Source organism: Centruroides vittatus, unplaced genomic scaffold, assembly GCF_030686945.1.
Source record: "Centruroides vittatus isolate TY-2023 unplaced genomic scaffold, ASM3068694v2 contig_393, whole genome shotgun sequence".
In the NCBI taxonomy this organism is placed as follows: Eukaryota; Metazoa; Arthropoda; class Arachnida; order Scorpiones; family Buthidae; genus Centruroides; species Centruroides vittatus.
This window is the reverse complement of record NW_027122209.1, coordinates 1,673,572-1,698,398: the sequence shown is the minus strand read 5'-3', so window position 1 is coordinate 1,698,398 and position 24,827 is coordinate 1,673,572. Positions and strand designations below refer to the sequence as shown.

Sequence of the window (24,827 nt, the reverse complement as noted above, 5' to 3'; positions counted from 1 at the left end):
AGATTTGTGAATGAAATTTGTCTAAGAACAAATTAGAAATTTTATTCTTTAAAAAACTTTGTCACTTATGATTTTAATATTGTTTGTTCTATTAGAGAGTCTATGATAAATTCTTTGGTGGGTAGAAAATGAACAAAGTGATTTTTGTTAAAATCTCATTCCAAAAAACAAATGTAAAAATTTATGGGAAAATCAAAAATTTCTGTTCTAATGCTAGAAAAATTCACCACTAATTTTGATGACGAAGACTTATTAATGCCTTCATTATTGATCCACATTGCTTAATTAATAGAAGATGCAACAAGATATCTATGATAAAATTTTGAGCGGTTTTTGAGCAGTTGAAAGTATTTTGATAAAAAAATACTAAATAGTAGTAGTAATAAGTGAAATTCTGAAAAATGTTTGAGAGAAACTTCAGACATGTTAACATTGACTTTCACTTTACTTTCAGTGAAGAAATTCATTATTTATGAAGACTGTAGTAAATTGAACTTGAAGGAAACTAATCTAGATAAATTTTATATATAAAATTTCTCTTAGAGAGATTCTTTACAAAAAGTAGGACCTTTTATCAATATACTCTACTATAATACTAATAAAATAGAATGTAGTAGATATGACAAAATAAATTAGCTACTCCTGATAAGCAAATTGTAGTCATTTGCTTAATAATTGGAAAAATTTTCTATATATGATCGGAGTTATATTAGTAAGGGAGGTTTATGTCACTCTGTAAATTACAGTTTAATTATACATAATACTGCCAAAAGGCTGGTTTCTCTATTATTGCTTCATTTTCCAAAGGTGAAAGCTGTTCCTTTTTATCTTTAAGATTTAAACCATTAGAAGTTATAAATCATGGCATTTTTTTAAATAACAAAGATTCAATATTTTATCATAAATAATGTGTGTGTTGTTTTTAAAATATATACATTTATTATCGTAATACTTTTACATACTTATTCTAAATAAATAAATCAAGACAATTTTAAGATAGCTTCACATTAAGAATATATATATAGTATCTAGTTAACTGTCAAGATGGATTCAATTTTCTGACACACATTTTCTGAAGTTTTGTTCAAGTAAAAATAAATCAATTAATGAAATTTATTAATATATAATTGATATATAAAATTATTATTTATTTATTTATTTTTTGAAGAATCAGCTATATTAAATGATCATTGCTTTTTTTTTAATTGTTGAGATGTTTTTATAATTAAAATAAGTTATAAAGCAACCAATTATTAATTTAAGATCTTTATATTTTTTAATACTAATTGCTTGTGTAAGTACTAAATTTTTGCCATTTTGGATATCCACAAATGGTTTGCAAATCTAAATGGTTGCATGAGAATGTTTTCATCTTTTTTTAATATTTGTTTTTGAAATTCGTAAAAAGTAATTAATTAGAAAATATAATTTATAAATAAATGTTTTTTTTTGTTTTTATTACAGTTCTAAGATAAAAGAAGCTTTTGAAGAGCATTTTAAAAGATGTTCAATAGTAAGTTTCTATGAAGTAGTAATATCTAATATTATTGATGATTTAATTTTTTAAAAAGTCAAAGGTATTTGATCATGCTTAAATTTAGACCAGTAGCAAGCTTGATGTAATAGATAGACATAGCAAATTATGCAGCATAAAATAGATATAAATTGTAATATTTGACAGATGCTTTACTTTGGAAGAGATTCAATTAAGTATTTTAAAATGATGCAACTAGGAATAGCTGACTGTAGACTGGTGCCAGTCTACAGAGAATTTTCAGGATAGAAAATGTGGTAAAATAATGCTATGTTTTCAAAAAACATTTGATATTGATTAACATTATACTGCTAGAAAACATTATGTGAACATCTGGCACTTGAATATAAAAATATTGTACCGGTTCCTGACACATTGAAAAAACATTGCTGCCAGTCTGCCCTATCAACTAATTAGAGAAGTACTGTTTTAAAGGTATAATTTGTAAATTTATCTACAGACAACAGTTATTTCTCTTGTATTAGAAATAATTTTCACTCATTATTTTTTATTTTCTGTATCTGTTGTATGCAACTTCATATACAAACTTTCTTCAGAAATGTTCAAAACTGGAATGTTCATTAGGAAGTTACAGTATAAATTGAATAACAGTATTTAAAATTACATGATATATATGATATATATGTAAGTTAGTGAATATTATTCTTTGATGTATTTAGAACAAAAATATAATATGCAAATTAATGACATGGTGTGTGCAAACGAAAGAAAAGAAAGTAATCATAACTTTGTTTGTTGAGAGGTATTTAAATAGTTTAAAATTATTTGACTTTGGCCATAAAGTGCTTTGCCAGATTTTAAAAGTTGAAGGAATCTAAGATTGCAGATTTGAACTTTCAAATGTTTATATTTTGTCATAAAAGGTATTGTTTTAAAATTTTTTATTAAATAAGAGCATTATCAATTTTATCATTTGTTTTTATAATGATTTCATTTGTGATTACAGTATATCTGACTCACTGAATGTTGAATTAGGTTATATAGTATAGTCAGTGACGGAAAATATTCATTTATTTTGGTTGGTGTTGTGTTCATATTCTTTTAAGCTTTATAAATAAGTTGTATTTATAAAATACATAAAACAAACTCCAATATTTATATAGAAATTGAAACTTTATAGAAATAAAATGCTTTGTAAATTTACAAAATTTATATAAGAGCATGCTCTTATGCCTGAGTATGAGTCTAGATGGGGAAAAATTGGCACTATATTCTGCAAAGTACTTAAAAATTCATTCTTAAAAACTTTTTTAGTATCTAAAGCATTTCTAATAATGGTTACCATAGAGATGTAACTATATAGTTACAGTATCAGTACATTTATATTGACACAACAGTACAGTGCTCTTATAAGCCAAAACAACCTGGCACACATAAGACCATGCTGTTGTATGTGAGGTGTGCTCTTAAAAGCAAAGTAAGACGTGTGTTTCAAAAACAAAAGCAAGCAATTTTCACATATGCAATTTTACCCGAACCTATAATATAACAATTACACAAACATTTTGAGTTGTTATGCCATCATTAGGCCTCTAGAGAAAAAGAATAAACTAAAGATAATAGAATTCATTAAATGTTGGTTACTTGAAACAAGTAAGTGATTTAATTTATTTACTTACAAACAAAAGATGTTAAGTTTATGCTTATGTTTCATAACTATGGCAGTTCCATTTATTTAGTTTCTATTTTCTCTAGAGGCCTGATGGTGTGATAACTGAATGTTTATAAAATTTTGTTATAGCTTCAAATAAAAGCAGTGTACTTAAACTAAATTATTTAATCTTATCAGTACATTATGATTGTAATTAAATTCTCATTCAAAGTATCTAGTTAAGAATATGTATTCCATCCTAAATATTTCTTTTTATAATACAAATTTGAAATATGATTAAATGTGAGGATAAGTAGCATTTATCTAATAAATTTATTTATTCACTCTTAAATTATTTTAAAAAATTTTTAAATTCTTTTAACTAAGATAATGTCAAATTAAGTAGCCATTAAAATGATATATCAGTTATTTCCAGATATATTTTATTTAGTTGATTTTTTTTATCATTTATGTTATAGAGGCCTATTAATTAATTCAAAATTCTATTTTAACATTTTTTAGGAGCAGATCAACCTTAGAAATAGAGTGGAACAGGTTACAAGATCATTGAGTTCTATCAACCAGAATCTTCAAAGCACCGCACGCTGTAATTCGATTCAACGTTCCATTTCTTCGGCCGAACTGTGCCATTCCACCTCGTTTATATAACTAATTGCAGATGCTATTAATATTTTTGTACTTATTTCTTTATCATCCACATTCTCTGGATATATAACATGTAATTCGATTGATACAAACACATTGTTAACATTCCACTCGATGTGAATCTTGGTTACTTCTAAGTTTATTATTACTTCATATTTTTCATTTATTGATTATTATTATTATTATTTTTCTTTTTATATATATACACACACACACACCACATATATATTCATACATTTACATTTTTTTTTTCAAGTAATAGTTCAAAACTATTATATAATTATTGCTAGTTGTTACAATTTAGAGAAAAAATATTTGTATATATACATAATATTTGTTATATATATATTATATATAATTTTAAAACCTTAATTTATGTTTAAGATGACGCGAAGCCACACTTGCAATTTCAAAATATGGTCTGTCTAGAAATAATTAATGCATGCTGGCTCTCCGAGCCAAAATGTTTATAAGTAGACAAAATTGGAACTGCGCAAAGTAAAAGTACATATTTGTAGAATTGTAATAATTTAAGTTATTGACTAAAAACAAAGGACTATAAATTACATTGTTGGAAAACTATATTTAAGACATTATCAGTTTTTTGCACTTAATTTTTCTCTTCTGGACATTTTGTCTCTAGTCATTTGCATTAATTGGAAACAAAAATATAATAATAGTAATTTTTCAGTGATATTTTTTTTTAACATGTACAGTACATAAGTTATTTTCATGTTGGTTATTTCTTTCTGTATGCATTTCAAAATGGTTTTCTCTTAGGGCACATTTTGTGATATCACAAATGCAATGTTTTATGTATATAAATAGTTTACTCTTGTTGGATCTTCCTTCTTGAGAATTCGGTTAATTTTTATTTAACAAAATTTCAGATTAGGTCTGTTTATGTGATAGTGGTGCCTTTTTCCATTTATGTCACTTTATAGATACCACACATTGTCCTGCCAAACAGATTTTTTTTCGCATTATTGTATTAAAACATTCTTCTTGTTAACTTTGATAGGTTTTGTTCATTTGAATATCACTGCCTTCCTTTTTATTATTATTGTTATTACTACTACAACAATTAGTTGCATGATTATATTGAAATTGTCCCCTCGAGGATTTGAAAATTTATGGCCATATTGACTATCATCATTGGCTTTTTTATTATTTTTAATTTCAAATAACTAGTAGAACTTTTTAGATGTGCAATTGATTAACATTCATTATCTGCTTCACTTGCACACAAGCATTACATCAAACTTGTTCAGAAGCAAATCTGCATAAGTTGTGTCTGGAGGCGAACCAGAATACTTTGCATGTTTAACTTGCAAAGTCATTATTTATCATCAATATCTGGACGTTTTTCAGTCCTCATCCAGTAGACAGCGATAGCTCATTTAGTGCTTTGTAAAGTCTTCGTGATATGCCATTTGTCACATTTTGTAGTATTTAAATGTTTTTGGTGTAAAAGATAAACTTAGTGGATAGTATAATAATAATAATAATAATAGTTTCCTATATAATAAAATGAAAATTTTAATTCCATATTTACAGTGCAATTTCCAGTAGTGTAAAAATTAGAGCGATTTTCTGGATGAATGTTTATAAACATATGTGATCGGTTACCCATTTGTTTCCTTAAGGAAACTCATGTTTTGAGATATTATTATTAATAATTCATAAAAGTTACTCTTCTTTTTTGGCAGTTGTTTGTAAGGAATAAATGCTTGAGATGCATAATGGTTCCTCATTTAAGATTTCTAGTCACATATTTTGTGGCGAGTCAACTCAGGTTTTTGCCTGCGTAATTGCTAGGCTTTGTTTTTCACTCGTGATCAGTTTGGAAAACGTGCGAGGAACGACTCGTGATTCTTTTCCTACGTGTTAGAAATATTCGAATGTTTCTATGAATGTATGTGCGCGTGAAATGACTATTTAATAATTCAACATTATTCTATCCTAACTTAGGCTAATAAATGTTAAATCATCCTTAAAGTTAAAGTTTTTATCTCGGCGTTCTGATTTCGGTCTCGGATTTCGCACTCCTCGGTACAAAGTTTTGACAGTTATTTTTGTAAGTTCTATATCAAAATTCTTTATCCTGCAGTAAATGAAAAAAATTATCAAGTAGTGTAGATATTCCAAGTGCAACTTATTATTGGAAAGGAGATAGAATTTATTGATTATCAATGAGATAGTTGGAACCATCTATGCTATCCCCGAGACACGACAAAAGGATTAGGAGTTTTACCTCTTTATCCGCAATATATATCTAACATATTAATTTATTTTTTAAATATTAATTTTTAGATCATTCATTAATATGCAATTTTTACTAATGGTTAAATTAACGTGACCCATTCCGTAAAGCTCGGCAAAATGTCCAGAGCATCGCTCGTCCGCTCCAAGGAACGGTTAAACGGCATACTTAGAGAGAACATAAAATGTGGTAGATTGTTAGATTAATAAACTACTGTGCAATGTTTAATTTTTTCCCCCTCCCCTTAAGAAGGCCACTTCACTCTTGTGCCACCTTATAAGTATTTTGGATGAATTTAATATTATTTAACTTTTACTGTTCATCTCTTCTGGTATGTATATCTGATGACAATAAAAATATTTATATGGTGTCGATTTGTTTGATTTCGGAACAGCACTCGGAGGTATCACAGAAGATTAAGCAATTTTGCATCTGCAACGGTCGGAATTTTGCCACGGGCAGACAGAAATTACATAATTATGTCCAAGATCCACATTATTTTAAAATTAATGGCTTATAAATCTAATCAGAAGGAATACACGAATAAATCTAAATTATATTATTTAATTTTTTAAAAATATTTTCTAGCATGATTTCAGGCATCTTTCCATAATTACATTCACTAAGATGCCAAAGATAGTTTTGTGAAGAGAATATAATTCAACATTTTGAAGGCAAGAGGACCTTTTAAAGTAATATATTTTATTTGAACTAAATTTAAGTAAATTAAAAATTGATTTTTTTCAGATATTTTACTCCATAGAAAACTGATCTTTCCGTAAACATTAACAATTTGGCAGCAAACTGATCTTTTGTTTTTACTTAACAGATCAGAGGGAAAATCGATGACGTCGACGGACGTGATCGCTACCTTAGCGCTTTTTTTCCCTCCTCTTTCTAGAGAATGCTGCAAGTTGAAAAATATTTTTCGTGAGCTACAACACTCGACTTTCAGCCTTTTTTTGGAGCAAAAAAAAAAAAAAGTAAAACGATTATCCAGCATACGTATACACTCCCGGGGAAAGAAACGAATTGTATCGATCAAAGAAGAGAAAAAATTCAATAATGTTTCGTAATATACCAGAAAACTTTTTAACAGTCAGAATATCGGAATCGAAATTTTCGTGAACACCATCCGACTTTTTTATATCCCATGCGAGGAGAGAGAAACCGCTTCGTGATTGCTAAAAACGAGAAAGGAGCAGAGAGAGATTCGAAAAGGACGGCCGCGGGTCACTCGTACCTCTTATCCTCTTCTCGTTTAGCATTCTAAATCTCGACATTGTTTCCAAAAATATACCAAGCCGTAAAATAAAACCGCTATTTTACAGTAGGAGACGTTTCCCCGCATCCAAAAAGCCTCTTCCCATTTAAAATCTTTCTATTTAAAGTAGCATCTCGCATTAGGGATGTTTTCTCCCCACTACGTCACATTTATCTCTAAAAGTTTCCTTCTAACGGGATATATATTTTTTTCCTCTCGTCGTTAAATATTTGTTTGCAGATAAAACAAATGTAACGTTTTTCGAGACGAAGAGAGTTATACAAGACGACGTCTTCGCTCGGAAGATAATTTCCAGATCGAAATTCGAATTGGCATTCTCACTTTCCATGTCCGTTATGACGCCATCGAACACTGCGCACGTCTGGTGCGTTGGCGTCGAGCGTACACCAGGCTCGTGAGGTGAGAGGATACTTCGTTTGGCAGGGATGTGCACTGCTAGTCATTTTCATCCAAGGATAATCAGCGATGCCACCCAAATATGACCGAAAGAAAGAGACCCAACGAACCGAAAGTAGTAAGTTGATATCTCATTTATGACCTCTTCCAAGGTCATTTTTTAAAAAATAAAATAAAATCTCGATCGATGGCTTTTCGTCTGTTACTAACTTCATCTCTTATCCTTTTTCTACCCCCTCGAGTCGAGAGAAGGAGCAGCAGGTTGCTGATGTGATACTGGGCAGTCGGCCAAGTAGCAACAGTGCAAACTTGCTTCCCTAAACTAAACGGGCCTCTTAACCGTATATATCTCGGTGTGACCGGAAAATTGATCGCGTATAAGCGATCCGGGAATCAATGGCTTAAACCACGTCCTCTTTCCTCCTCTTAATAATAAGAAAACTCTTCGCCAATCCCCCCTATTTGCTAATTATAACAACAGCCGCTCCCCTGAAGTGCATCTTCTCTGCATGAGTAATCATTCGTACAGGAAAGGCACCTTTACAAGAGCCGTTAGCGGGATATTTTTATCAAGCGAGCGCTTAAACTAAAAAAAATGGAAAAAAAGTATTATTTAGCCATCGAAATTAAATTCTTTAAACAATGGTCGACATTATGCACTTTGCATTTACTTGAAATTAGAATTTTTAAAATTAAAATTTAATTTAAAAAACGTCCGTTTGTCGTCATATTAAAATTCTCTTCGGAATTTCGAAACAATGTCGCTTCGTGAAGAGAAATGGCATTTATATATGTACGCGAGTTTATGTTAAATGCCAAGTTAATACGTCATAGTTGTTGTCAAACTATTTCGTTACTCGATACGACCCCCTGGGCCTTGTCTCCTACAGAAAATGTCAAAATCCGAAGAGGTCAATATCCTCCAGTCTACGAGAAGACTGAACAAACTATCAGACAATTCAAGATATATTGTAATTTCTAGGTAAAGAAGCATCTCGTCGATAGTTTATTATCTAGCAAATAAAATAAAATTTATTATTAATTTATTGTTTTTTTTTTTGCTAAATAATAAGGATATATTTTGTGCTGTTAAACGGGCGACTCTATTTACAGAATTGGTTCTAAGAGAGTTAAAAAAAAGTAATAATAAGACAATTCTAGATTTTGCTAAGACAAACTTGTAAAAATCGATACAGGAGCATTACACTCCTGATTTTTTGATCCTTTTAATTTAAAAGTAATGTTCCAGCTTGCACTAAACCGCAATTCCTCTTTAAGTGAAAGAGAGTAACTGTGAAGAAGAAAGTAAGGAGCATTTAACAATTTATCTTTATTAATGTCATCTTCAACCTTTTATTTTCTATTTTACTTAAATTATTTATATTTTAAAACTGTGAATAATATAAAAAAAACTTATTTTTTTAATTAGGATCCAATTTGGTGGGAAAATTTACGACCTCTGTAAAGAAATTCGTTCAAGAAGTGGAATATGGTAAGATATAATTAAATTATCCAATCACCTGTTATTCGATGATGATAATGATGAACTTAATGATGATTTCGACTTAAAAGATATGGGGTATTAGTTTCCGTGTTAGAAAACACTTTCACTCTAGTTGCTATAGTAACCATTTCTCCCTAGTTTTAGCGATAGCTTAACACGACGCGTACTTAGTGGGTTTTCCCTTAGATGACCCCTAGCTAGTAGTAGTATTGGAAATGTATTTATAGGAATATTAATGGTACGATGCAGATAGGATAAAATATCGGAGCCATAACGAGATCCCGTTAGAAGAGGTGAGTTTTGCGGTAGTATTTAGAGACGAATCGTTGTCGAGAAGATTTAAAAAGGTAAATTTCTACTTTTCTTGCAGATCACACACGAGAAGGAACCATACAAACTAACGATCGCGTGCGTACAGTCACCACCAAGATAGGCGAATCGTATAATACGGTAAAAAGTTCTCTGACCACCCTTCACGAAAGATACGACTCGTCGAAAGCCGAAAGAAATGTTTTGAGAAGATATCAACTGTTGAAGAATATGATCAAAGATGTCATCCAACTCGATACTCAATATTGGGTATTACTGGACGTCCCTCGACAGGAGAAACAGGAGCAGGTGACCACTTACGTCCTAAGAGCTTGCGCCGCACTAGAGAAAGCAGCAGAAACGAGAGAACCCGGCAAAAGTCCAGCACAGAAACAAGCCGAGGAAGAAGCTAGAGAAAGAGAAAGGAAAGCTCGTTTCGAAGGTGACGATTTTTATTGTTTTTAATTAAATATTTAAGCTTTAAAAATCAATTTGTTCCTTCTCTTCTCTCTCCTCCAATCGTTTACCTTTTGATGATTGCCTCTTCAAAGAGCAAGATGTTAAATTTAATAGTTGCAGTTTTAAAAGTTTAAACGGCCAGAAATGAAATTTTCGCTTTGGTTAGCGTTTAATTCTAGGGAATTTTGCCAATCTACCGAAATGAAAATCCCTTAAGCTTTGAAAATTAAGTAAAGTTTTAATTACTGATCTGTTTCTAAATATTTTAATTTGCTCGATGGAATGCTCTTTCGCGTGTTTTAAGATTACGAGCTTCAACTCTATCGGCTTGCAAAGAACAAATTTATTAATGGCGGGATCGCTTGCTATTTTTAGAAACCAGGATGCTGTATATATTTATATACTGTATAAATCTGTATAAAATAGTATTTTATATATAAGTTATAATTAACTTATATTTTAAAGGAATTTTTAAATGTTTAATTAAGCAAGTAATATATTTATTATTATTACTAAAATTCATTCGAATAATTAGAAAGTAAAATTTAAAAATGTTCGTAACCGGCACACCAGATGGCAGTAAAAGTTGAATAAATTAGAATGTATTGAAGCAATTTATATTTATATTATTATTATTTTTTAACGTAAAAAATTGCAATTTTTGGATTTGTTTCGGAACCATCAGATTTATTTATTACTACTATTTATTTTCTTTTTAAATGCTTATTTCTAACTCCGCAAGAGGGACCGAATTTGAATATTTAAATATTTTAGTGACGTAAAGGGGGAGGAGAGCGGGAGTAATTTTTGAACTCTATATAAATGCATTTTAGATCTTATTTGATGCGTTATAAAGCGGATATATAATATTTTTACAAACAACGTAAATTTGTTACTTTTTCTCGTCTTTAAAAGAAACAAAACTACACAAATTCAGAAAAGTTTTGAGTTTACATTTTTATTTAATACATATTATTTTATGCAAAATTCATTTTAAAATCTAGATTTAAAAATTTAAATTAAAACGTGTTCGCGCGCGTATATATAGGCTATATATACATGCAGACGATAGATTGTATGTATAAAATCTATCGTCTGCTGTTGTGCCATCTAGCGTGTTAAAAGACATCTAATTTTTTTTACCTTTCTGTTTAAAAATTTATTAGACAGGTTGATAGGTAATTGGGGGAAAATCAATTGCATTATTATCTATGAAAGTTATTTTAAAAAAAATGTTGCGGTTTTTTCAAAAAGAAAAAAGTTATGAAAATGAAAGAGAACACGTGATCTCAAAAAACTTTCTGCGTCATTTCCTGTTAATTTCCCAAAAAATGAAAACGAGGCGGGATCATACGTCATTTCCCTTTTTAAACGAAGGTGGCGTAGTTAGTAATTGCGAACATGGCATCATATTTTGCAGCCGACTACATCATTAAATTCACCCGAATTACTTTTAGAAAATATATATACACGCTTTTTTTTTATAAATAGACATGTTTTCGCGAAGTTTCGAAAAATATATAGCGGATATTATTTTTATGCTTTAATTAGGATGTTGTTTACTTGTTTCGATTCTTCACGTTTGGCCGATTCGATAGGTAAAAAGTAATTTTATTAAATGCGAGCGGACGAAAAAATCTGTTGATAATTAATTTCGGCACCATACATTTTTTAAATGGAAATGGCTCTTCTCTCTCTCCTTCAAACTTCTCATACTCGTTGAATTTTCAGAAAATTATTTTTAAATCTTTTATTTATGCCCGCAAGTAATTTTTATTTCTTTTTTTTTAAACGAATAATAAAATGGCACCGCATATAGTTTATCTTTAGCAAGACATTACCTCATTTAATGGCGAACATCTAGCTTAGTAATGATAATGTTGATAACTAAATCAGTCTACGTTTTTATCCTCTAGCAATGCCATTAATAGCCGAAGATTCGTCTAAATGGCACCATTTTAGCAATTACGGTTTAAATTTAATTAACTAACAATTCCTTTCGTTATATATATATATATATATATATATATATATATATATAAAGAAAATTAATAGTAATTTTTCAATCGAGCACAGCCTCTAGTGTCGAAAAATTCGCATAAAAATTCCGCCCGACGTGTTCGGCGTGACGAAACGGTTACATCACAATTACTCATTTTTTACGTGGTAATTGTCACGCCACGCTCATTAGCATGTGTGTTACGTCATAATTACTCACCGTTTATGCCGGGTTCGGTGACGACAACCAGAGTGACAGCTTTCTCCGTCGTTTTCGAATACTAAACTGTTTTGATTATCGTCCCGCGAGGAATAAACAACGCAATCATGTGCCTTGAAAGATTTAAGGTTTAACTGTAATTACCGGGAAGGTCGTTAACCTGCTTCGTATGTCAAATATCCTTAAAGAGGATGATTAATGGAAAACAAATTATTGTCGTGTGTTTTTTGGTGGAAAATTGATTCTTTTTCAATCCTCCTACATTCTTTTTCTCCTAAAACGGATGTTAATTTTTATTGTTTCGGGTTTAAATTAGTATTCACTGTTTGACGTCACAGCAGACTGGCGTTTCTCTATCTTTCTATGACGTCAGCGATATCACACTAGTTACGATTTTTAGGTCATACGTTTGTAAAATTTATTTCTAAATAAATGCTTATTCGACTGAAGTTTCGCGAAGGAATAAAAGAAAAATTTATTACACTCCGATGTAATATTCGATAGCATAAAGTTTTCGGTGTGACGTCAGGATTATAATCTGCCTGATCAATTTTTTATTGTGACATTTTGGCCACGTAATTTATAATAGTTGCACGTTTGAAATTTGAATTTTATGCCAAAATCCCCCACTTTTTTAACGATTGATTACGGAAAGTTATTTATTTTTTTTTTATCGGACGTGACGTCAGACCGGGCTAAAGCGATTTATGATGTCAACGCCTATGGGTATTTATTACCATTGCGTGACGTCATAAGCGCGACTATATCGTGACGTAATTGGCCACTAGGGAGCGCGTGACGTCATGATAAATGACGGTAATTTATCCAATGATGTCACGAAGCCGGCGGCGAATCGACTTGACGGAACGGCGTTACGAGTTGACGTAATAAAGAATGAAATATGGCAACACTTCTAAAATATCGTTATTTTTTTTAATGCTAGGTTTAAGTGTTCAAGAAGTGGAAGACGAGAATATCCAACTGATTAATGATCTTTATCGCCTGTTAAAGAAATATTCCAATCTAAGGAACATCATACACATACTGAACGTGGCGTATAGAGACTCAAAATCATATCCAATCATACCTCGCTACACAATGTTGAAAGAAATGGTTAAAGACGTATTTCGTGATCCCGATTACATGGAAGTATGTCACGAAGACGTACGATAAGAGCCATTGTCGTTATAATGAGTGTGGACCAGTTCTCAGGTGCTAATTGTGTTTCGCTGTAATTGTTGTGCTAGATATTATATAACTGTACTGCCATTTTTTGTGGAACCAAATTATATAACAGACGAGCTCCAGTCTTACCCTGAATTTACACGGATCGATCATTTCTCGATACATATAAAAAAAGAAAAATCTATTCGGACCATTCTATCATACGCCGAACCAATAGAAAGTAACGTTAAACGGAGTTAAATCGGGGTATGACTACGCATCGTCTTCTATATACATACATTATATATGTGTCTACACAAATATATAATATATGTATAGAGAGGAAACATATCACGTAACGAATTTTTATTTTTTAAGAAATCAAATAATCGAGCGTGCGTAATTTGTTATTTTAAAGTGTCGATGTTGTAATTTTATCAAAAAAAAAAAAAAAAAAAAGAATAATATATACGAGGAGGAAAAAATGGATGTATAGAGTTAGAGCGCAACAAGTTTTTATTCTCGAGTTTTATCTGTAATTTTATCCGCGAGCTAATTAAATCTACAAAATTATATAAATACACACACACATACACACGCACGCGCGCACACATACACACGCATACAGCAGAGTGATGAGTCGATTTGATCCTTTATCGTTGGTTTCTTTGCTGAATTCATTTATAATTTTATTTTTTCTTATTGCAAATTATGTTGTCGAGCTTGTAAAAAAATTTGTTTATTTAAAAAAGGGTGCCGTTTTGTTCTCCCCGTGTATGACCATAAAACATATGTTTAAATGTTCATGTATTATCTATGCAAGCTCCACGAACGAATCTTCGCCTTCTGTTCTTTGAATTTTCTTGCCGTATTTGTGTATATCTACGGAATTTGAATTTTAAAAATGTTTTTTATCGTAAAAGCCAACGTACCAAGTTGAATAATTGTTGATCCCGGAAACAAAATGGCGGATGTAGAGAAGTGTTGCCAGTTTTAAATGTAGAAAAAAAAATATGGAGCCTTTCTTTTCAAGTTTGAAATATTTCACTTATGTGATAAAGGATCAAAGTGTCGTTATAATATACATATAAATATATATATATACACGTTGTTATTATTTAGTAGCCACAAGCTATGCTTTTATTTCTTATTAAAAAACAAAAAGAAGAAAAAATTGCGATAAATCGCGCGAAAGATCATCAGATTCGCTTGTTCTTCATAGAGATGTCCTATATGAAATATGGATATTGTATGCTTATTTGTAATAAGAAAGTTGAAAATGAATAAAAGTCGATATTACATTCGTGACGTTTCCATAAAAAAAAAGGGAGAGAATACGGCGCCATTTTCGCGTCCTTAGTGTTAATAGTGTTAATTGTCGACACGTGATGTCGCTGCTATTAGTAACACGGCGGGACGTTAAAGATTTCTAGGGATTAATGGGATAAATTGAAGAAATTCGGGGATTAAGCTTTTCAATTTACACCGAAAATCGTCCGGTGTCACGCGCTTGAAAAAATAATGCGAAATTTTTTTTCAAATCTTTTAGTTATAAAACGAAATAAAATTAGGTTTTGTTTTTAGTGAGTTCTTTAGCGTATTTATTCCGTTAATTTACGGTTTCAAAATTAAGATATCTTCGAGCTATCGTAAGGTGGTTTGAGTAGAAGAGAGGAAAAAAAATTGTTTTTTTTTTTAAATATAAATTTAAAATTAGCAAGACCAAAAATGGGAAAAACCTTCGAGAATTTGAATTTTTATCAATCGATTTTTTACATCATTTTTTTCCAATGGATTACGATGAATAATTTCATCTATTTATTATAATGACAAGATAATTAAAGCGTTATTTATAACAAGATAAATTACAAAAATTATATTATTATTGAAAATGTAAGAAAATAAATAAGTAAAAACTGTTTTCAGCAGGAAAAAAAAAATTAATTTTTAGAAGTGGAAAAAATTTCAAGTTAAAAAAAAAATTAATGTTTAAGTAAACAAATTTAAGATTGATTCAAAATTTTAATAAAGGGAAAAATGATTAGATTTTCTGTCCACTTAAATACTGTCAAGAATCATGTCCCATGCAATTAGAAGAGAGTAATTACAGGATTAATGATTTATTTTCTCTCGACCTCTTAGCTTTATATAAATATACTTTCTTCAATTTATCATCATATATATTAACATTAAGAAGTGTGTGTAAAGTAAATAATATTTTTGAGTACTCGCAGTTTATATATGAAATTTTGGAAAAGAAATCAATAAAAGTTGTTTACAGAATTTTTTTCATTGAATAATTTAGTACTCGGATTAAAAAAAAAACTAAAATGTAATTTTTATTGATATTATTCCGTTTAAGAATCTTATTTTAGTTTAAGATACTAAATTATATTTTTGATTTGTTTATAAAGAAGTGTAATCTATTCGTTTTATATCAAGCTAAAAATTTGTTACAAAATTACTTTTTCAGTTTTATATAAAATGCAATATGAAATTTTAAGAATGAAGTAAGAAACAAATATATTATAAAATTGTAATATAAATTCATTTTGAATAAGTTCAATAAATTGTTTTTTTTTCATATTAAAAACACAATTAGAAAGTGCAATTCACATAAAATCCAATATTAAGTGATAATTGCATAATTATCACTAAATATTGGATTTTATGTGAATTGCACTTTGTTATTTTTTAATAAATAAATTTAAAAAATGTTTTTATAACTTCTTAAAACTTATAAAATACAACTTAAAATATACTAAAAAGACGAAACGAAAGGTCGGCATAAAATTCACTTTACGGCTTGCATAAAATCCGATATTAAGCGATTGGAATGCGTGTGGACATTAAACAATTATTTTCTAACGATTTTAACTAATTTATTGCCTGGATAATTAAACGGAAATTAATTTAAGGAAATGTTAAAGAACAACAACAACCGCTCGACTGACATGGCGGCTGTTGACATAATAAATATCAATATACTTTATGAACTACATAATGTAACTTTAATAATAAATTTTACCTCGGGTGGTAAACATTAGCCAAATTACAATCGTGAATATTTTATTATTCAAGATATTAACAAAGAATATTTATAATTAACTAATTAAAATAATAATCATATTATATTATCGTAAACTAATTTATTAATTGTTAGAGACGATTATATGTTTTATAGCAGTTTCAAGCTAACGAAAACTAATTGAGAATGTCCGCCTACGGTTAAGAAAAAGCAGAATAAAAGTTCGAATTAATTAAAATATTTTAAAGGCAAATAAATTCTAAATATTTAATAAAGTTGTAGAAAGGAATTTAATACATTTTAATTTGGTTAGAATGTTGTTTATTTTCTTTAAAAAAATAAGCAGATGTTGTTTATTCGATGAAAATGCCTTCTGTAAATTGTTTCTTCACGAAAACCTTCAAAACAACGTCGTGGAAATAACCCATTATCAATTTCTTTTTTTTTTTAATCCTTTTAATCTTTATTAAACATTTTTATTCTTATTAAAATTAATGACGTTTATACAGCGTCATTAAGTTTGAGTTTTTCCAATGGAAATAGGCGATTAAGTGTCTGCCTACCGTTCTGGGGACCCAGGATCAAATCCGAGAGGACGAAGATTCCCAGGAATTTTTCACGGGTATTTCGTCCCTGATATGTCGGACCTTTGGGGTCCACAGAGCGGAAAGTTAAAAAAAAAAAAAAAAAAAAATAGAAATAATGAAATGTTTCAATGCAGTCAAGATTTCACGCCGACACATTATGTAGCACAAGGTCTATTCATTTAGTTCGGATAGTGTATACATGCAGCGTCAATTTAAAGTCATATTTCAAATTCTAAAGAATGACGTCAAATTTTTACGTAATTGTGCACTAACCAGTTGTCGTCGATGATATAAATCGACGGGAAAGAGCCTTAAAAAAGATCGAATTCGCACAACAGCAACACAATATTAATTGTTTAGGTGACCTCTTTATTATGGTCTTCGACCGGTTGAGATGATGCACGTAAATTTGACTTCACCTCTTCGTTTTTACAATGAGAAATTCCGAAGAAAGTACGTACTTATACGTCAATTTAACGTCAATCTATGCCTGTATAATATGTTCCTCTAGTGTGAAAGAGAGTAAGGGAAGAGACACACAAAATTCCTGCTGTCTTTTAATTGCATATAACTTTAAATTTAAAGTTTTTTTTCCTTTTTTTTTAAAGAATATAGAAAAGCAATAAAAATATTAATAGAGTTAATTATTTCGAAAAGTTTTGATAAAATTAAACTAGATTTAAACAATTCCGAATGCGTGTCATCACTGTGAAACTGTGATAAATTGCCGTAATGTTAAGTGTATACGAGTATGTAAAATTCAGAAATTTTGGATCTTTTTAAAAAATATCCGTAGATAATGGAAGTCATTTGGGTACGCACACAATTAAAACAAAGACGAAAATGGTAATTATCATGTAAATGATTCTAATGACATACGAATTAATGCAATAACAGAAATTTAATAGAGAGCAATTAATAACTTTTCGAAATGTCAAATTTTTCCTCGGAAGTTTTGTTATAAAATTCACGAAATTTATTTTTAATCGTTTCATTCTATCTAAATTAACTTGATAATTCCATGAAGAGGAGAGAAGACACTGATACAATTTTAAGTACGGTTCTTTGTCTCTTTTATTAAATTAAATATTTACACAATAAATGTAATTTTTCTACATGTTTTTCTTGAAATTTAGACAAACTCCTTGTTATTTTCTAGAGCCATTCCTCCACGACACGGAGGTGAAACTTGTATTTTTTGTGAATATTTCTGCCACTGATCGGGTGTGAGAGCCTGCGAAAAAATCAATAAGGACGTTGGGGAATTTAAATAATTTTTACATCGAATTTTCTCTTTTATCATAACTTAATATTGGCCATCTTCGCTTTAAAATGTATCATATAGAAACATTTAACAGAAGTATAGTTTCTATTACTTTTTATGCGTAAGAGTAGAATTAAAAATTAGTTTATTGTAATTTTTCGCTTCGAAATATAATTAAAATATTCTAGAATCAAAATCGACACAATAAAGTAATTTTTAAATGTGTTTCAGACGTGATATTGAAAGATACTATACAAGTTTGATCTAAAATAAGGTCTAAATCTATTTATAAATTAATGCTGTACAGTCTTCAACGGCAAACTCGATTACATTTTGTTTCTCTGGGGAGAAAAACCTTTCTGTATATTATCTTAATTTCATAACTATGATACGCGAAAAACACTTTGCTTGATTTTTTCAATAAAGTAAGGATTTTGTATTCCGAAATAACTATATGAAAAAACGTTAGCTAAGCATACTCTTATCATCTCAAATAATTCTGAAGTATATCGTCCATTAAAAAATAAATAATATATTGTTCGAGTAAATGATATTTATTTTCCCGGTAAACTACTGGGCCTCTTAATAGATCCCATGTCGCTCTTGATCTCTCTCAAAACAGTTTTAAGTGTTTTATCACCTAGCAGTATGCATGTTAACTTGGAAATTTAAGTTTTTAGTAGGCCAACAGTACTTTGTAGAGTCAAAAGATAATGATAATATATTTTTTAATGATATTTACATCTTATTTTCTTCCTCCCCATAAGCCCTATCCTAATTCGTCTATTATCATATATTATGGATAAATTAGAGCTTTGATATTTTCATGGAAGCATTCTCTTGTTAGCTGGTAACACACAAGTAAACTAAAAACAACTTTTCAATAGTGATAAAAAACTGCATTAAATTACAGAATAATCTTAGAATGGCGTCATGAAAGTTTCGTATATACTTTATCTCTAGAATAAGGTAGAAAATATTAAGTATACTAATGCATAGTTAAACTAGAAGGGATGAAATGCCTTTTCTTCTTAGCATTATCATCATGTAAAATATAGTCACAAAACAAATTCAAAATTCAGAAACATTTGATCCCTTTAAACTACGACAAAAAAGTTGTATTCATGCATTGAAGTCTTGAATCTCATCTACAGTATAGATTTTTTAGATGAAATCCATTCAAAGAATTAAATATTCATAGTACAATGTTTTCAAACATTTTATTCTTTAAAATGAGCTCTTGCCAAAATTATTTGAGTTATTCGTCAAATATTTAATAAAATATACATTTGGCTTATTACTTGAATCAAGAAAGAAATCGTTCAAATATATCAAAATACTTCCTTCTTACTAAGTTCAAATGTATTTTTCATTTAATAAACAGGAAACGATGATAAATAACATGGTATGATGGTTACTTTAAATTTAATATACTTATATTATACATCCTCATTATTCAATGTTAGAACCATATAATATAATACCAATTCAAAAAAGAAATTCCACCAAGAGCCAAACTTATATTTAAAGGATCAGTTAGATTTTTCATTAAAACAACCTTACTACAGAAATTTTCAATAAAAACCGCAAAAAACAATCTCAGTCGAGCACAAGTAGCTTTTTTTTTTTTTTTTTTTTTTAATATACATTCCTGTCAATCGAACGGGACCAGGAAAGAAGTCCGATCATTTTCAATTATACGACATAAACAAATTAATAACAAAACCTTTAAAATTTACTTCTTTTATTATTTTTAAATAAAAATCTCTTGACCCTTTTTCCTTTTTTATAATAATTAATAATAATATAATTTTAAGGGTAGAGGTGAGCGTTTCAAAAAACTGCAAATGCCAATAGCGAGTAAAATTTTCATAATGCCCGAACCAACCCGAGATACGACACCCGACCCCACCAAAATCTAATAAAATCAATGCCACAAATATAGAAAATTCTGAAACTCGACACTGGATGAACCACAAACCTGTTAGGGGGGTTTTGGTTCGTCCAGTCTAGAGATTAAAAAAATAATACAATTTTGTAAAGTTTTTTTTTTTTAATTTTTGGGCTCAAGTGTCAAAATTTGACTGATCGCCTCACCTTACCTGTGTTATATTTTTATTTTCTTGGCTCTTATAGAATATGAGTGTTAAATCTTATCTACTTAATTACATTATTTATTATTATTATCGCTATCTAAACTTAATCACTTATTCTAGATTTAACTGTTAATTTTTCACTTTGCTGTAAAATTTGAGTGAGTTTTTAACACAAAATTATTTTTAAAACCCTGCAATATTGTTTCCTTTTTTAAAATCGTTTATCAAAACATTTAACTTTCTTATAACACGCTCACTACATGTGTAAAAAGGAGTAAGCACCATTCTACGATAAAAATCTTAAGTTGATTGACATTTGTTATCAAATTCTAACAAACATATTTTATCAAAACTTTTCTTAAACAGGTCATCGTTGTACCAAATCCAAAGTGTTAACGGAATAACGATAACCACATAGTAAATACCAAGTAGACCATGCAAGTGCAACCAATCGTATTATATATATATATATATATATATATATATATAGATTTAATTATTTTACTGATAATTGATGACAGGAAAACGAAATGAATAAAAAACTATCCAATGAAAAAATGTATAGGACTACATAATTTTATATAAAAATAAATTGTGACATCACAATGCCGGACTGCAATTTTTAATGATATTTTAATTTTAAATAATCGCCCTTCCGGAAGTTTGAATATGGTTAATCGGGGCTTTCGCCCCCTAAGCTTTCCATATTTGGTCTCGATTATCATCTAATTCCGTTCTCGAGATTAAGGAAGGAAAGCCGGACAAACGGACGACAATGCAATTTATAGGTCTGCAATTGGAAACCTGCAGCCCAATCAAAGTAAAGCTCGATTATTCACCGTTATTACGGTGAATTAATCAAGCCCTATTAATTATAATAATAATTGAAAACTAAATAATGACTTACAATGCAAAATTTCATGAAATCTTATCAATGGACTGTAAATTACAATAGAACTTTAATTATCCGAAATCGACTATGGAATAATTCCTGAAAAAATTGTAGACCTATAAAAATTCCCACTGTCGTCCGGCTGTCTTTCTTTAATCTCGAGAACGGAATTAGATAAATGAAATCCGAGACGACATGGAAACCTTAGGGGCAAGAGGCCGGGATTAACTATATACGAATTTCCGATGCAAGCCAGAAGTCACGTTATTTAAAAGTTTTCCCTCGAAAGCAGTTAATAGATGACCGGCACGACAATATTGTTAAAGGAAAATTATGATGTACAGGAGAAAGCCGCCACTAATATTTGAAGTGTAGTGTATATATTTTAAATTAAATAAATTAAAAATTGCAGCCCGGCATTGTGACGATGTCACAATAAATAATTGCTCGTTTTTTTCCACTTTGCTAAATCCTTGTCACAAGTTGAAAAGTTTGCTTGAGGTTGCATTTCTAACCGTGTCAACGCTGTTTCTCATGTATCGAACGCTTCACCATGCTTAGGCATAGTGAAGCATCCGATTCATTAGAAACCTATGACTCGTTAATCATGCTTTTCCTTTCAATTTCTACTGTAATTTATAAAACCTAACACTAGCTCGACAGAAGCTTACGGTAGATCGGAGCAATGTTGCTTTCAGAAAACATTCCAACAAGGGATATTTTTCAATCTCTGGGAGATATATTACTCTTTCGGATTCCTCTCGAAAGAAACCCTTTATAGGCGATAAGCATTATTACGTATAAATTGAAGCCCAATAAAATAAAACTACGGTACCGGTATGTAAAACAAAACAAGTGACTTCTTTCAAAATTCAGAGCCTTAATTAACAAAAAAGAAAAAAAAAACAGATTTGGGGAACCAAAAACGGCCCTTTTTGCTTGATTTAACACCTTAAATAAAGTAAAAATGATTACATCGGATAATCGACGCTCTACTGTATTTCATAAGGTGATGATTTTGTAAAGTCTGTTCCTAATTATCCTCGGAGCTTCAAGCAATAGTCGAAGAGCGTTTGTAGTCTAAATACTCGAAGATATCCGTTATATTTGATATTGCCAATGAAGAAATTGGCAATACCTTTATATTGAGTTAATTTTAAAAACTATCCTATTTATCAATAATTAAAGACAAAATATTCTCAATAAACAAAATTTGATTATAACTCAGAATAAACAAAGTAAAAAAAAATAAATAAACAAAAGTTTGATTAAAGATATAAATAATTCCTTTATAGTTGTGCAAAGAATATCTCACCCTCTGGTGCTGTAAAAAAAATAATGATTTTATCTGGGTAAATGTAAACAAATATATATATGTGCCAATATTTGTATTTGTTAAAAGTACAGTATATAAACGCCTAATCAAGGCAGATTGGGAGATACATAATAAATCATGTTCCTTTTGTCACTTCTAGGAGAATGTTACTCAATTACCTTAGTTACATCATTATAACGATATATATATCGTTATAAAATCATTCGAAAAACGATTGTTATAAGAAGTGTACAAATGTAAAAGACATCGAATGAATTCGATTATTAAGAATTGGTTTAAAAAAATACGTGGTGATAAGTTCGAAATATTGTAAGAATGCCAACTACCGAAGAGTTGATCCCGGGAGTTTTCCATTCCAGGTTTGGATTGGATAGATGGAATTAGATAGGCAACGCCACACACAAGCGATGTGCCAAGAGAAAAATCTTTCAAAACTATTTTTAAAAAGAAAAATGTGATTAATTGTAGAAAAATTATCGGCAAATTTCCTATTCTCGACTTAATATTTACCAACTCAGCCAGTGCATCTGATTTTGGAATTACGGTTCAAACATTTTCTAAAGCTTAATTTAAAAAAAAGAAAAACTTCAAAATCTTAATTAACAAAGGAAGAAACGAGTATTTTTTTCTAAACGGAAAAATTAACAACAATGCTTTATTAAAGTATTTTCGCACTTTTATTTTCTCGGATAGTTACGCAATTTTCGCGTTTTCTTTTTATGATTTGTTCATTAGAACTCTCGAATTGAAATTGAATTTTTCATAAATGGGAATTCTGAAGAAATTGGTTTCATTTCAAAATCAATTCTCATTTTCACTGCTTATACATGTTAACGTTAATTAAATATTTAACAGACATTATCAGGAGTAAATCTTTACATAAAGAATTTAAAAGCAAAATTAATCTTAATATATTCGTATAATTTCCAAATCCGTTATTTTCCACATTTTTTTTTTCTACAGCAAATGATACATTTACCAATATCGAAAAATAAATTAACAACTAAACAAAAGTAATGCAAATAAATCACTTGGTAGAAATTAGACAATAAATCATTTAAAATATATTATTGTAGAATTTTAGGGTTAACAAAATATACTATTAGTTTATTATTAACATTCTAAAAAGATTATTATTATTATTATTTTGATCTATTGTGTTTATAGAGCTAGTGCTTTTTTACACTCTTTCTACCCTGTAGACACTAAAAGGTCTTTCTTTCCATAACCATCGCGGGTTCGGCCAGCAAGTGAGCTCGATATATACAGGACGGACCTTGCATGAAAAATTCATGGGTTTGTTGGCTTTGATTCGGTCTCCCAAAGCGATAGTTTGACCTACATGTTCTTAATAACACGTTTTTACTTCTTTATAAATGCATATTTTATCAATTTATTTTAGGCCTTACCAAAATATTTTACCTATTTTTCCTCTCACCCTTTCTATTTTTCTGATAAACAAGCTTTATTATTATTTTTCTTTTCTTTTAAAGTTATCTCGGAACGTTCCTTAATACATTATTATTATTTTAATTTTATATGCGTCGATCCTTGAATTTTCAGTTTTCGTTGTTATTGATCTTTCTTCCTTTCTTTTCTTTTCATTTAGAACTTTTTATTCAATGAGCATCATCTTGTTAAATATTTGTATGTCAAAATCACACGATGGGGGAAATTAAAAATAATCGATTGTACTTTTCATTAGATGCTTCGAATCTCTGAAAATTATTCTCATAGTATTAATTAAAAGGCAAGAAAGTATTACAGATATACTAACTTTTAAGATTCAAAGCGGGTGAGGCAGGCAAAACAAGCAAATTTCTTCATTAAAATCTACAAATACCGATAAATATAGAATAATTACAATATATCTTTCATACTTCAAAACTTCTATGGATACTCTGAGTATCCATATCTAATATATCTATGTCTACAGTGTGTTATACTATACAGTTATATAGTGTTTTACTATACAGAATTGGAAACAACTCAAAACTATGGACTGCCGGATGGCCGAGCGGTCAAGGTGGTAGCCTGTCGCTCTAGAGGACTTGGGATCAATTCCGGATGGAAAAACAAATTTTTTTAAAATATTCGCAGTGCATTAAGACGCTTCTTATATTAATTTTTTTAAAAAAGTTCGGTTTTATTCGAATAAGTCAACGCGATCCGCCGAGGGGGATGCCTCTCGGGAGGTATTTTATGGAAAACTGG

General features: G+C 29.7%; 4 protein-coding genes across 6 annotated transcripts in view; 2 read left to right on the top strand and 2 right to left on the bottom strand.

Annotated features, from left to right (window-relative positions):
* The window catches only part of LOC136976088 (serine-rich adhesin for platelets), a 73,667-nt gene extending 67,223 nt beyond the window's left edge, over window positions 1-6,444 (top strand). The window contains exons 11-12 of one of the 3 annotated variants that reach the window (XM_067271293.1): window positions 1,465-1,513; window positions 3,669-6,444. In XM_067271293.1, the coding sequence (XP_067127394.1) occupies window positions 1,465-1,513; window positions 3,669-3,815 (196 nt within the window). In that variant the 3' untranslated portion in view covers window positions 3,816-6,444. The remainder of the gene's footprint in view (window positions 1-1,464; window positions 1,514-3,668) is intronic. The other 2 variants (XM_067271295.1, XM_067271294.1) reach the window with 2 other exon arrangements.
* Window positions 1-24,827, bottom strand: part of LOC136976092 (S-adenosylmethionine synthase-like) — a 274,541-nt gene that overhangs the window by 133,168 nt on the left and 116,546 nt on the right. The window lies entirely within an intron of this gene.
* LOC136976094 (uncharacterized) lies at window positions 6,579-14,711 on the top strand. The gene is made up of 4 exons (XM_067271310.1): window positions 6,579-7,874; window positions 9,186-9,248; window positions 9,631-10,011; window positions 13,190-14,711. Exons 1-4 carry the CDS (start codon window positions 7,826-7,828, stop codon window positions 13,417-13,419), a joined length of 723 nt encoding a protein of 240 aa, XP_067127411.1. The 5' UTR covers window positions 6,579-7,825; the 3' UTR covers window positions 13,420-14,711.
* LOC136976091 (glycerol-3-phosphate dehydrogenase [NAD(+)], cytoplasmic-like) overlaps window positions 18,075-24,827 on the bottom strand; it is a 71,553-nt gene continuing 64,800 nt past the window's right edge. The window contains exon 7 of the mRNA XM_067271305.1: window positions 18,075-18,259. Within this exon, the coding sequence (XP_067127406.1) occupies window positions 18,158-18,259 (102 nt within the window). The 3' untranslated portion in view covers window positions 18,075-18,157. The remainder of the gene's footprint in view (window positions 18,260-24,827) is intronic.

Coding starts and splice junctions, on each gene's coding strand:
- LOC136976094 (XM_067271310.1), top strand. CDS start 7,826: ATGCCACCCAAATATGACCGAAAGAAAGAGACCCAACGAACCGAAAGT. Junction 7,875..9,185: donor GACCCAACGAACCGAAAGTA/GTAAGTTGATAT, acceptor TTTTTTAATTAG/GATCCAATTTGGTGGGAAAA. Junction 9,249..9,630: donor CGTTCAAGAAGTGGAATATG/GTAAGATATAAT, acceptor CTTTTCTTGCAG/ATCACACACGAGAAGGAACC.